The 14,675-nt window shown below is 37.2% G+C and overlaps 1 protein-coding gene across 1 annotated transcript in view; it reads right to left on the reverse strand.

The window, feature by feature from the left end:
* Positions 1-2,573: 2,573 nt before the first annotated feature.
* LOC124862433 (protein tweety homolog 2-like) overlaps positions 2,574-14,675 on the reverse strand; it is a 49,897-nt gene continuing 37,795 nt past the window's right edge. Inside the window, exons 7-14 of the mRNA XM_047356330.1 lie at positions 9,762-9,831; positions 9,610-9,665; positions 7,368-7,460; positions 7,188-7,280; positions 5,002-5,144; positions 4,688-4,876; positions 4,530-4,608; positions 2,574-3,288 (exon numbers count right to left, since the gene is read on the reverse strand). Of these exons, the coding sequence (XP_047212286.1) occupies positions 3,214-3,288; positions 4,530-4,608; positions 4,688-4,876; positions 5,002-5,144; positions 7,188-7,280; positions 7,368-7,460; positions 9,610-9,665; positions 9,762-9,831 (798 nt within the window). The 3' untranslated portion in view covers positions 2,574-3,213. The remainder of the gene's footprint in view (positions 3,289-4,529; positions 4,609-4,687; positions 4,877-5,001; positions 5,145-7,187; positions 7,281-7,367; positions 7,461-9,609; positions 9,666-9,761; positions 9,832-14,675) is intronic.

Raw genomic sequence — 14,675 nt, forward strand, 5'->3', positions numbered from 1 at the left:
CTCTGCAGATTATCCACTTTTGTCTTGGGCCTCTTCACTTCTGTGATTAATGCTTTTCTTGTTCAGTCTGTCAGTTTAGGTGGACAGCTATGCCTATGTAGGATGTCAATTGTGCCATAGCCCTTTTTTTAAATAGTGGATTGAACAGTGCTTGGTAAGATGACCAAAGTTTGGGATATTGGGAATGTGACTGTTTAACAATAAATGTCCTTAGGGCAGAGTTAGGTTATAAAACCTAACTTCTCCCTAAAGTTCTACCTTATCTGTCTGGTCTGTTACCTGGTCTTCAAGATGCTGTTTGTTTACTAATGCTCTCCAACAAACATTTGACCCTTCTCAGAACATCTATATATCTAATGAGACTGAATTCACATGTGTGGACCCTATTAATTAGGTAGTGTTGGAAGGCAATTCTATGCACTGGATTTTATTAAGTTGTATCAGAGCAAAGGGGTTTGAATACAAGCACATTGTTTGTAATTTTTCCGTACCTGTCCACTTCGCAGTTTCATGCTATTTTGGGTCTATTACATAAAATCCCAAAATAAATACATATAAATCTGTGATTTTAATGTGACAAAATGCGAAAAGGTTCATAGGAAAATAAATGTTTTTGAAATTTACTGTAACACTTTAAAATCAATGGAATTGAATAGTACAAATAGCCTTGTTTTTTTTGTTTTTTTTAGCGCCATTAATAGCATAATCATCTTTGTACAATAAATTACACATGGTATTATAATTCCAGAATGGTATTATGTTCAAAATAATCAAGGCATAATTAGAAGGTGTTTCACTTTGTTTTTCATACCAGGCAGATGTGTCAGAGCTGGAAATGTACAGGGGTTGGACAATGAAACTGAAACACTTGTCATTTTAGTGTGGGAGGTTTCATGACTAAATTGGACCAGCCTGGTAACCAGTCTTCATTGATTGCACATTGCACCAGTAAGAGCAGAGTGTGAAGGTTCAATTAGCAGGGTAAGAGCACAGTTTTGCTCAAAATATTGAAATGCACACAACATTATGGGTGACATACCAGAGTTCAAAAGAGGACAAATTGTTGGTGCACGTCTTGCTGGCGCATCTGTGACCAAGACAGCAAGTCTTTGTGATGTATCAAGAGCCACGGTATCCAGGGTAATGTCAGCATACCACCAAGAAGGACGAACCACATCCAACAGGATTAACTGTGGATGCAAGAGGAAGCTGTCTGAAAGGAATGTTCGGGTGCTAACCCGGATTGTATCCAAAAGACATAAAACCACGGCTGCCCAAATCACGGCAGAATTAAATGTGCACCTCAACTCTCCTGTTTCCACCAGAACTGTCCATCAGGAGATCCACAGGGTCAATATACACGGCCGGGCTGCTATAGCCAAACCTTTGGTCATTCATGCCAATGCCAAATGTCGGTTTCAATGGTGCAAGGAGCACAAATAAATCATGTTTACTAGTGAGAGAAAAGTATAAACATAAAAACAGTCAGTCAGTCAGTCATTTTCTACCGCTTATTCCATAGTGGGTCACGGGGGAGCTGGTGCCTATCTCGAGCAGTCTATGGGCAAGAGGCGGGGTACACCCTGGACAGGTTGCCAGTCCATCGCAGGGCAGCATAGAGATGTACAGGACAAACAACCATGCACACACCATTCACACCTAAGGGCAATTTAGAGAGACCAATTAACCTAACAGTCATATTTTTTGGACTGTGGGGGGTAGCTAGAGTGCCCAGAGAGAACCCACGCATGACCTTTTTGCTGCAAGGCAACAGTGCTACCAACTGTGCCACCGTGCAGCCCGGATTCACAAGTACATGAATATGTGAATTCATTAATATGGGGCTAAAACCTAACCTCAAATGTCACATAAAATGCATAGGATGTTGCCTATACGATACATAGTTTACAAAATTACTTAATATGTTTTATGTTTTACAAACATTCTTGATAATAATCTAATTTAGCAATATGGACGCTTAAAATCAGAACTTTTTGCATAGATATGCACATATAAACATACATTTCACACTCTAACCAAAATTGTACAGAACATTATGACATTAGATAGAGCTGAAATATTCTTTATCTATGTAAATACAAACAGATCATGTTTTTTTTCTTTAAAAAAAAAATGCTGCTTTTAGACCGTTTTATTATCTTCTTAGAAATACCTGTCTAATTCCCTCTTTAAAGCAAACATCTTCGTTAATTAAAAAAAAATGTAAATCTATATCTGGCAGGTGTTTGCATTATATTGTCTTCAGCATACATTAAATACTTTTTTTTTTTTACATCATCATGTCACAATGAATTCCAGTAAGACTATTATACCTGTAGGTCAATCTAATCAGACATATAATGTCTTGTATTTTTACATTAGCCTGAAACATTAGTCAGTATAAAAACAGTGAATACAATTCCCAGGAATATTTATAAAAACAAACATTGTTAAATAGTTTTCTTTTTGAAAAGTCCATTTCTCTAAGCCATAATATATCTGCAACCCATTCATTTGGACTGATATTTATAGTTTGCCACACTTCTGACAAAATCAAAGCAGCTTCATAAAACTTAGGATTTAAATGTCAATTTTATTTCACACATGCATCTACATCCTCATTTGTTACATAAAACCCCTCTGGTGTGTCAATTGGACTTTTCGATTAAAGACATCTTTGGCTCATTTAAACAAAATTACAAGATATGGTACAGTTTCCATTACATATGCAGGTAATAGTTAGAAAAGTTAATGTTTTGTGTAACATTGCACCATTTTAGGTCACTAAAAGGTCAAAACATTACCACACTGCTGTCAATCATACATAGTATTTCCCAGTGTAGTCAGTTCTACTGCTCATTTACCATCAAAACCAAAATACTCCTTCATGATTGTTCAAGCTTTTCACATGACATTTAAAAAAGACATTGCTGGATTATTTCATTTAAAAATTCTGAATCTGACTGACAGAAATGTTTCAATTTCAGTTGTAGGATTTACATAAAAGCAATCACTGTTCAAAAGGCCTCTTCAAGCAGTGTACTGCAGTCTAACTGAAGTATCTGTCTCATATGGCCTGCTTTCATGCTTGAGATCGGACAAAAGTCAGTTGTTCCCGTAAATAGGATTATGTCATGAAGACAGCTTTCTCAGCAGGAGCTCATTTGCTTAGATTGATGCAGGAAGGAGGGTTTGGGAGGCATCAGCTTACACCTAGAAATCAGTTCTCAAGTGTCTGTTCTGGGCTTCAGTCATGGACAGGTATGTTGTCCTCATACTGGGTGAATACTGCAGGTAAAAGACACAAATGAACATGATTTTAAAAATACATCTTTTGTTATTACATTATTTGCATAAATGAAGTAATCTTGGACAAAATTTGGGAAATAATTTTGCAATTCTGCCCTGTGCTTCAATCGGAAGCTTGCATAATTTGGAGGGAGGAAAACAAACTGTTTGGTGTTAAAAAGCAGGTAAAAAGAAGACAAGAGCTTAAGTAAAGGTCAAGTTACACTCACATGCAACATTCGAACAGCGGCAGTAGGTCAGAGTCGGGGTTACTGAATGTCGCTGGGTAAAAGTTACAATATTTTGCAGAAACATTATTAGCAATCTAGGGTGTGTGTGAAAAAAATGGAAGGAAGATTAATTCAAACAAGTGAAGAGGGTGAAAATCAACCGACACTTACAGTTATCAAAGTCTAAGTAGAGGACTAAAAACGAAAAGAGTTTTCCACAAAGCTGTTAGACATGCCACTGACAAACTGCTTGCATAAAAAAACAAAAGAGAAATATGCAGAAGAGCTGATATACTAAAACCAAAGAAAAATCCCAAAGCATAAACACAAACGTAGGCAAACTGAAGTTTTTATTTAAAATGCATTTTTTAAAGCTTCTCTTTCATGAGCACACAGACAGGAGAAATGTCTCTAACTGATATAAATGTGCCTCAGATAGCAACATTTTAGACAATGATCCAGATTCTCGCCTCCCTTCACCCACTCAAAAGGTGTTTTTAGTCTTTGGTGTGCTATGAAGGCTGTTCCAGCCACAGAAGCAAAAATATCAGCAGAAAGAAAACACAGCAGAGATGTTGACTGTGGATTTATCTGTCTTCCATTTGTTATCTATTATTTATCCCTAAGCTCTGGAGACAAAACACACACTATGCAACAATTAAGTGGGTTTTGCTAATCTAATGCAAAACATGTGATGCCTAACCAACTCAGAGGTAATTTGAACATGAGTAAATGTTTGATTTTATATAGAGAATAATTTTGTATTTTGTGAGTCAAAAATACAGTATATTAACAGCGTACAAAAAAAATGTCCACAGATAAGATGCATTTCTACAAATGGCCAGCAGAGGTCACTCTTTAGTCACTTGAATTGCAACACAAATCTAATGAGTAGATGTTGACCCTGTGAGGTTGTGCGCATTGTATTGGCATTATTATATTCATGGTGCATGCTGTTGCATATTATTATTATTAAACTATGGTCACTAGAGCATCATAAGGCCAACGAACCAAAGGAGGTGGCGATCCTCCCCTTATAAGTGGCACATTTTCATATCGAGGGGTTCCTCCAAACAGCATGGACTGATTCCTGTAACCCAAGGAGAAAAAATAAGATATGAGGCTAAATATGCAGATTCTAGAATACTGTGATCTGCAGCTGATCTTACATATATTCAGGAGGTTGTATTGTGGAATTAGAAGAAGATTGAGGAGGTGGATGAAGGCTAGTCTGGCTGCCAAGGCTGCTCATGTAGCTGCAGAAACTGTGCGTGTTGGACCTTCTGGGATTAAACGACAGCCGGCGTGCTTGAGGGTTGAACGGGTCTTCCTCATCGATGTCATTGTACTCTTTCTCCCTGGATGAGAGTTAAACATCCAGAAAGAGGCAGACGTACAGACAGGCAAGACACAGGACTTAACATTTTGCAGAAGTACACGCTGGGCAGTACGCAATGAGGTAAAGGGTTCACACAGAGCTGACCTGCTGCCCATTAATGTCCACAGTCGGAAAATTACACACAGCATTGCAGAGAGCGCGCAGGCAGCCAGAAGAGAAAACAAAGAGAGGTAGAGGAGCCCCTCCACTCCATCATAGCACACACCCATTAAGGCATCCAGGTAGTCCTGAAATAGTCAGTTTTCAGCCTTCAGAAAAAATATTTCCAGTCAAAAAATACAAATGTTCAAACATAAACCCGTAACCATTAGATGAAGAGGGATCCTTCTATGACACTGGTTAATAACAAATACATGTTATCTTTTATTGAATGGCCTGACAACCATTTCTACTTGCACAAATATTTTCATAGCTTTCCATGATGCAAGTAAACCTTCAGTGCACATTTTAGCCTCACATATGCCAGTTTATGCAAGAAAGAATGTTATTGCATGCTTTTCATGTGTTATTAAGACTGACCCATGGTTTCATATAAATCCTGTTGCATTCTTATTTTTTTCAATTATAAAGTTTAAAGGCAATTAGTGAAGTCAATTAATAATGTTGGAAAAAAGCTGTTAAATACAGGAGGCTATGTATTGTTCTGTTGGTAGACAATAAGCAATCCCAGTCTTCCACTGCAGAGGTAGTGATCGAGATATTAATGTCAGACTAATTCTGATGATATGCATATTAGGGAAGCATAACTGTTTTGCTTTGCTTGTTAAATCTGTTTAACAAGCCCCAAAAAAACAATCTTGTTTTATGTCTGGCATCTATGTCGTTGGTGCTGCAGAATTTTTGAACCAATTTAGAGTAATTTAAAACTACTAGCCAGACGTTTCTTTTAAAACCACATTTCAGTTTTTTTTATTTGGTGTACTATTTTACTGTAAATTATTCAATTAAGATACAATCCCACCTACTGAAAACGTGACTGGCTGCACATACCTCTGGTGACATCACAAAAGGCATAAGCCACTGATTATATATCTTTGAGCACATCTATTGCCATTTGTTGTATGCTGTATGGCTACAGCTAAATGTTTTAGATGTACATGTGAACAATGGATGGATTTCAGGAAGATTTGCCAAAACTAAAACACATGAAACTGGTTTCTGCAGAAGACCAGGGCATAATGGAAAAGGGAGATTTTCCAAAGATTCTTAGAGATTATCTCAAGTTGCTCCTAAAGCCTCACATTGTCATTAATACATTCCAAAAAAGATGATTCTCCAGCAAAAACAATATTTCTGCAGAACTGATGAATCAGCCAAAATGATTACCAGCCAGGCAAACCGATAATGGGCCCAGTCCTATCAGTTTGTCACACCATGCATGCACCTGCAGTATAGCTTATTCCACCACCATCATTCCAGTCAACACCAGAATAAAGAAGAAGAGGTAACAAAAACAATTCCCATCACTCAGCAGTCAGAAAGAGAGACACTGTTTGGGTAAGCTAAACTGGTATGGTTACAGACTGCATGCTGTGCCACTGAATATACTGCCCATTCATGCAACCATGCGAGGGGATACAAGCAGAATACAACATTTTCTCACTTTGTAGTGGAGAATATGTACAAAAAAACAATCAAATAGGAAAATTCAAATGGGAACATAAATGGCTTGGTACCAGTTAGTTTTCTGAAGATGATCAATGAACACCTTGCAACTCAAATGCAATTTCAAATGCATTTCAAATGCATTTCAATAGCTGTCAAAATCTTTTAGAAGTCACTTGCCTGCCATAGCCATTACCAATGTCAGCTGATCAGCTTGATTATTGTACCTCTTGTGATATCACTGACTTATTACAAAGTAGATTTCACAGTTCACTTTCCCCAGATGTGTTTTATCTGCGTACTTTTGTTGGTGAATAAAAAAAACATGTTAGATGTTATTTAAATGAACATTTCTGGAATGCAGGGTGATCACTCAATTTGATATTCTAAAATCTAGCTGACATTTGAATCCAGAATGCAGAATTTTTATCTTAAATGAAAACAGGTGTGATAAAGTTGAAACTTCTTTCGTTATCAGAAGACTGAAGTTGGTGAGCAGAGTCTGTCTCTCTCACAAGCAGTGTGCAAACTGCTAAAATAGTATGAATACATGAGAATTACACAGAGATAAGGTCAAAAATAAGCCAAGTCAGACCTCTGAATGGCTTTGAGCTCTGTAACAAAGAATTCTTATTAAAAGTGCCCTAGTCAGACTCTGACCTTACCTTATGTATCCCGCGGCAGTCAAGCAAAGCTGTTAGCTGGTGAACATTGAACTCTGTGGAGTTTAACAGCCGCTGGATCCCTAAAAGGTCTCTCTGTATAACAAAGTGCACAAGGGGAGACAATGATACGCAACCTTTCACAGCCAAGGGTAATAATGAGGTGTTGTGGCCCCTATGTACCTGAGCCGTGGGAAAAATGGGCAGGGAGAACTGCAGCAGGCCCTGGATCTGGATTTGCATAGTGGTAAGAGAGCGCTGGCAGACTGTTAGTGACTGTAAAACAAAGCACAATTAGTCACTACATCACTTATATCAAAAACACATAATGTGAGGATCTTATTATGTAGAGCATTGTTTTCGAGGATGTATCATATAAACAAATAATTTGGTGCTAAGTAAGGCTTAAAAAAGATTACATTAGACAGACAGGCCTACATTATCCTACGACATCAATTATCTCGCCTACCATTACCCTGCTACCCCCTTCGTATCTAGACTCTTAAGCAGAAACAAAAGAGCAATATTTTTATCAATTGGGCCATCAGATTAAGGATTATCTTGTCAGACAAAACAGGCATCACTTTAATACATAAATGGGTGCCTTGATGACAGCTAAACATGCAGGTTTTTAATAATTATAGGTCACGGATTTATCTTTGCAGTGAGACATATATTATATATCTCATGGATGCCGAGATACCCGAGATCACCCCATCTGTCATTGAAAATGTTCTAAAACTGAATTATTATAACCCTCCCTCATGTTATGCTTGGACATGTAAAAGTGGGTTTGTGTTTATTTGACAAGGTTTTATGACTCAGTCTGATTTGCCTTGAAAATGATCAGTTTCTGAATAGCAGCTGTTCAGTTTCAAAGCTGCAATATTGAACAAGCTTTAATGAGAATGCACAGCATTTCTGTTGTTATTATTATTTGGGGGAGGATTGCAATGGATCAGCATTTTAAACACATCCAGTTACCTTTTTAGGAACATGAAAGGAATATAAATGTTTCATTGAAAACTCTTTTAAAAGAGGTGAATAGCAAATACACTTCAAATGCTGCATCTTAATAACTTAGAATATCATAAAAAATTTATTTCAGCAATTCAACTCAATACAAAACTCTATGCAAAATTTATATAATATATATATAGTATATATTATATAATTTATTTATCTATTTATCATTATATTATTATGCATTATTCTTTATGTACACATAATATATTTTAATGATTTACTTCTGTTAATTTAGATGATTATGATTTAAACCTAATAGAGACCCAAAATTTAATTTCTGGTAAACAAATTAAAATAAAATAAAATAAGGGTTCTTAACACAGAAATGTTGTCTGGCTGAGAAGTCCATGTACCAATGTATGCAATCCATTTTTGGTCAGGGTTTTGTTTGCATGAATTACTGCATCAATGCAGTGTGTCTTGGAGGCAATCAGCTTGTGACTCTACTAATGTGTTAAGGAAGCCCTGGTTACTTTAATATGGGCCTTCAGTTTGTCCCCATTGTTGGGTCTGGTGTTTCTCATCTTCCCTTTGATAATTTTGGTGAGGTAAGTTTGCTGTCCAGTCAAGCACAGTAACACCATGATCATCATGAGCTTAAAGGTACTGGTACTTTTGACAGTGTGAGCAGGTGCCGAGCACTGCTAAAAAATTAAATTAGTATCTTCACAAAATCTGTTATGACACAGAAAGATGAATTGCAACAGTCCAGTGCTTTTACTTCTTTGCCCGGATAAGATGGTTTTGGCTTAAAAACAGGAATGAAAAAGTTGTAACCCATGTCCTGAAAACACCTGTGTTAAGTTCCTAAAGCACTGACTCCAGCCACAGTGCACACCTTGTGTATCTTCCCCAACCTCTTGAACAGGATTTCCTTCACAATCCTGTTAAGGCCATATTAAAGTACTCAGTAAACATTCAATAACTAATTAAACATTTTTTGTGTGCAAATCTTTGCTTAAAATGCAGGACTAAATAAAGTATTTAATAAAATATTTTTCAAAAATTGATAATTAACTAATTTTACATTGTTTTTGTTATTTTTAGAGAGATGCCTGTTTCATTTGCTATCACAAGCAAACTTCCTGCTTGATTGTTAATTTTTAAATGTCAAACTGCCAGTGGTATGAATAATTCTGGGCCTGACCGTACACCAAAAAGATCAAAGTACCGAAAGTATAAGTTATACACAAGACAAAAAACACATTGTTCTGATACTTGCAAATTAAGATAAGTAACCCTTTGTCCTGAACTGTTTTTATCATGTAGGGGTTCCTAAAAAAATACTTGCATCTAATTAGAAATAGCACACCTTTCAAAAACTGTAATATATTTACTTGTGTGATTTATTGGAAATGACTACATGGATAAGAAGACAGCCAGAACATTTGGTCAATACCTGCTGGAAGGGGTTTTGTAGATTTGGACTGCAGAACAAATAATAGTGTGCAACATCTGCAAGGTGAGAGAAACAGGAAGGTTAGTATTGGGCCTTAATGTTCAGTGACAAGAACTGGTGTCTGTGCAATTCTGTCTTTAGTGATAAATTACCTGCAGTGAGGAAATCCTTAGTTTGGTTAACAATGAATTTATTTGGAGACACACAGAAGTCGCTTGTGCCCTGGGAGAAAACAATAACACATTACAAGCATGCAAGACTGAAGTAAATGCATTACAAATCACATAAGGTGCATGCCCAAATTTGTGAAGCAACACAAAACTAAATTCAGGGGGACAGGGGAGGTATAACAGACAATCTCTGCAAGAAAACCGTTTTGGTTTTCAGAATTTCCTCACCTTAGTGCTTTGCAACTATGCATCAGTTTCTATTCAACTATTTTAACCCTGATCTTCCTACATATGTATATGGATAACTATTTCTAGAGAGCATAAGAAAACATTACTGTGTAGAAATAGGCTTCAACAGTGCTGTGCTTTGCTAATCATGGATGAAAACTAGTCACGTTTTTTCCACAATCTCTGACCCATCCACGCAGAAAGGTTAATGTGCACACACACGGACCAACGGCATTTTCGCTTCATCACCATGCAACAGCATGGTTTTCTGAATGTCTAGAACGTCTTCCACCACATGTACATATTTAACAGCTGGGCTCCATTGACACCGATAAATCTCAAAGGCAACCAGGAACCTGTTATCATTCAGGATCAAACACCCATCTATTTCAAATATGTCCACTGTTGTAAATGTCAGTCACCATCAAGAGGTGTCTTTCTTTCCAACTTGTCACTGTGAAGTAGGCTCAAAAGGACATGACAGGGAGCAGACGTCCTTTGATTCTACCAACAAGTGATGCAATACACAGACACACACACAGATAGAGCGACTTAGAAAGGAGAGATGAAAACAAAACATAAACCAACAACATATGTACAAGATGGATGTAAAGTCATACTCAAAACAAAATCATTTACTTTAATAATATTTTTTGTTTCTGCACTTTGTGTATGTTGTCATGAACCAGTATTTTAAAAGTATGTAGGTTTAGTTTAGATTGTAAGATATAAGTGAAATATAACAGAAGGATTTACGCATTTTAAAGTATATAGTAACATGTTCTAATTTGTATTCAGTTTATGTTTTTCTCTATCTTGGAAAAATACAAACTCAATGCATTTTTTTTTCAGACACATTTCCAATGATGCTATCATGTGTAATAATGACTGATCAAAAACAACCCCATCAAATTAAATATCTGCAAAGGTATTTACAGTAATAGTAAAAAGAAGGCAAACTGAAATATTTCTAAGGTTTTAACACAAAATAAAATTAGCTCTTCAGTAGTTCTAAAATCCTTAAATGTTAACCAGAAGTGTCCAAAAGCACCAAACAAAAAACACATCAATAGTTATTAAACAAGATAAACTTGAAGCAACAGAAGTAAGGATTCTCCAAAATCCCTCTGAATTTAACGGGTGTGTACTTTCACCATGACTGTAAGTGTATGAATCAGTCTCTCAATGACTTTAAGACAAAATTGTGGTCGAAAAGTCTCACCTTATTATTTATGACAAATAGATGAAATATATTTACTGACAATTTAGCAACCCACTTCACTCGTTGATGCTGACTGTTAATTTACATTTTACAATTTACAATTTTTCTACATTATTCAGTCCTTTTCGATACCCTGGTTGTGCTGTTCACTGTCATGGAAGGCCAGGAGTCGATCCCAACTGTCACCTGAGGCCTGTACTACGAAGCAGGATTAGTGGCTCACGGAGGTAACTTCAGGTTCAGGTCGGGATTTGGAGTATTACAAAGCAAGTTCACTTCTTACCTTAATCCATCTTTGTAAGAAACTTATCTGGAAACCTAACCTCCTATAGAGGAGGTTAGGTTTCCAGATAAATGATCATCACATGTGGAAACACCACCTACTGATCAACAGGCCAAAATTTTGGCAAACTAAAATTATTTTTGGCTTGATACTACAGTGACAGTCTTCTCTCTCTGTGGTTATAAGATTTGCATTATTGTGTTTATTGAATATTTTATCATTGATTATTCCAAAGTTTATTTCTGTTAAGAGCAAAGATATGTTTGTTTTCATTCTCTTTCAATCTCCGCTGAACTAAAGTAATATCCCTATACAGATGTAGATATTATATCATGCTTACTTACGATTAAATCCAAAAACCCGAGAACCCGCTTCATTGTCGGTATAGGCCAGTAATCCATATCAAGTTACACTGAGGTTTTAAGAAGGTACAATTTTAAAACTGCAAAAACATTTGTCATACAATTGTTAGAGTTTAAAACGCTTTTTATGAGATGGATGAAATGTGCCTGAGTGGTGAGAGTTTTCCAGATGTATGGAGACCAAAGTAATGCTGCCTTCCCCCCAGCTATTAGTTCACACTGCTGGTCAGCTACATGAAAAAGGCTTCTACCCTTTCCCTCACTTACAGAAAAGACAAACTGAGCAGTTTGGATACATTTCTGGTAATGTAAAACATGGACAGACAGATTTCTAAAGAACTGCATAATGGTCGAGGTAGGAGCTACATGTTTGTTAAGCAGCTGACCCATGCAGATAGCCCAGAAAGTGACTGGTTTATTGGTTTTACTCTGACATAAATAATGCTGGTATGTGAAAGGAAGTCAGAGTACCACAGAAAACCTATGCAGAGAGGACTGGATAGGCGAGATTTGAACCAAAGAACTTAATGCAAATCCCCACTGTGCAACCTGAATGTAGCATTACCAAATGAGACACAAAACGTCACTGTTTCTTCAAATACAAGCACATTTTACAGCAACCTCTTGTATCCATAAAAGAAAACCAAACATCCAAACATCTGTGTGAAGCATAACCTTGCCCCAATCATATGACATCTGTTTTCAAGCCAGGCACTGTCGGGATGTTGCCCTGCATCTCCGTCTCATTATACTGGTAGGGACATTTTGTTTATGCTCCTTCTCATCAAATATGTATGAATCTGAGGATTTTCTAGGACACCATCATCATGCTTCCTCTGAAAAAAACATGATTTTGTTTCTAAAACTAATGATGTGCAGGTGCAACAGGTTTATTTGCTCATTTTGCATACTGGCCTACATTTGAGAACATTATTTTTTTTAATGTAAGCTGATCCTGCCACCAGAAAAAACCATTAACACTAAATTTAATTCATCTGCATATCTGATATACAAGAATGCCAAAAAGATGACTAACTGATGAGGATAATTATTTGTTAAATTCAGCTCAGTTCACCTGTTATGTCACAGCAAAACAGATGAAAGCTACTCAGCACAAACAAACTGTACCCACCTATTTTGGATCATCTTGACCTGACAGCTCAGAGGCGTCATTGCAGGGACATTTTAAAAAAATATTGTGTAATGGTTCATATTGATGAGAATCAACAGAAGCCATAGGAGATGTTTTCAGTTTTTTGTTTATGGAGAATAATTCGGCCTGAGCGGTGCTATTCAGAACAGTTTATTCTTCCAGTTATTTTTTTTCACTTATTTTGCCAAATGATTTTGGAAGTTGAAACATTAACAAAAACTCAAGGAATACTATACATGAGTCAGCGTGGATGAAAATTCAGAGTATTAATGTTGCGATAGAAAATGCTCCATAACACCCCAACAGTGCAGTTCCTCTGGCCCGCTTTACATAAAGCTATGAAAACTGATACATATCTAGAACTCTAAAGGACAAACACAAAAGTCTGTTGGAAGCATGTTCAAATCCCAACTGGAGGTTGGTTATTTTAATTTAAGGCCACTATTTTGATGTTTTACACATGTTAATAAATGTCTCCTAGGAGTTTTGAACTTGGGTGATTAAAAGTGATCAAAACCCTACGTTTTCACTGAAGGACGTGGGCAGGGCCAGACCCCAAACTTTGACCTCTCACCACAAAATATATTGTTGTTATAACTTGGAGATAGAAAGTCAAAGTCGCACTAAACATGGCCTAGGCGCTTCCCTTGAGAACAGAAAACTATGTTTTATTCAGTACCAAAGAGTTTTGACCATCTTTATCTAAAAAACTGTCAAATAACAGAAGGCTGGTGCTCCTTGGTATTGAGAACCATTTTTTATTTTTATTTTTTACTGGAGGATGTAGATTGCCTGGTTCTGCTGGAGGTTTCTTCCTGTTAAAATTAAGTTTTTCCTCTCCACTGTCGCTACATGCATGCGCAGTATGAGGGATTGCTGCGAAGTCAATGCCAGTGACTTTGCTACATGCTCATCCAGGAGGAGTGACTGCTACAAGTCACTAACTCGATGCAATCTTCTGGGTTTCCTTAGATAGAAAAACGTTTTAACCAATTTGAAGAGATAACTGCATCTGACCGCACCAGTTAGGATTGATTAGAATGTACACTCACCGGCCACTTTATTAGGTACACCTGTCCAACTGCTTGTTAACGAAAATTTCTTATCAGTTAATCAAGTGGCAGCAACTCAATGCATTTAGGCATGTAGACATGGTCAAGACAATCTGCTGCAGTTCAAACAGAGCATCAGAATGGGGAAGAAAGGTGATTTAAGTGACTTTGAACATGGCATGGTTGTTGGTGCCAGACGGGCTGGTCTGAGTATTTCAGAAACTGCTGATCTACTGGGATTTTCACGCACTACCATTTCTAGGGTTTACAGAGAATGGTCCGAAAAAGAGAAAATATCCAGTGAGCGGCAGTTCTGTGGGCGCAAATGCTTTGTTGATGCCAGAGGTCAAAAGAGAATGGCCAGACTGGTTTGAGCTGATAGAAAGGCAACAGTTACTAAAATAACCACTCATTACAACCAAGGCATGCAGAAGAGCATCTCTGAACGCACAACACTTTGAACCTTGAGGCGGATGGGCTACAGCAGCAGAAGACCACACCGGGTGCCACTCCTGTCAGCTAAGAACAGGAAACTGAGGCTACAATTTGCACAGGCTCACCAAAATTGGACAATAGAATATTGGAAAAACGTTGCC

This window comes from Girardinichthys multiradiatus, chromosome X (genome assembly GCF_021462225.1).
Source record: "Girardinichthys multiradiatus isolate DD_20200921_A chromosome X, DD_fGirMul_XY1, whole genome shotgun sequence".
NCBI classification, from domain to species: Eukaryota; Metazoa; Chordata; class Actinopteri; order Cyprinodontiformes; family Goodeidae; genus Girardinichthys; species Girardinichthys multiradiatus.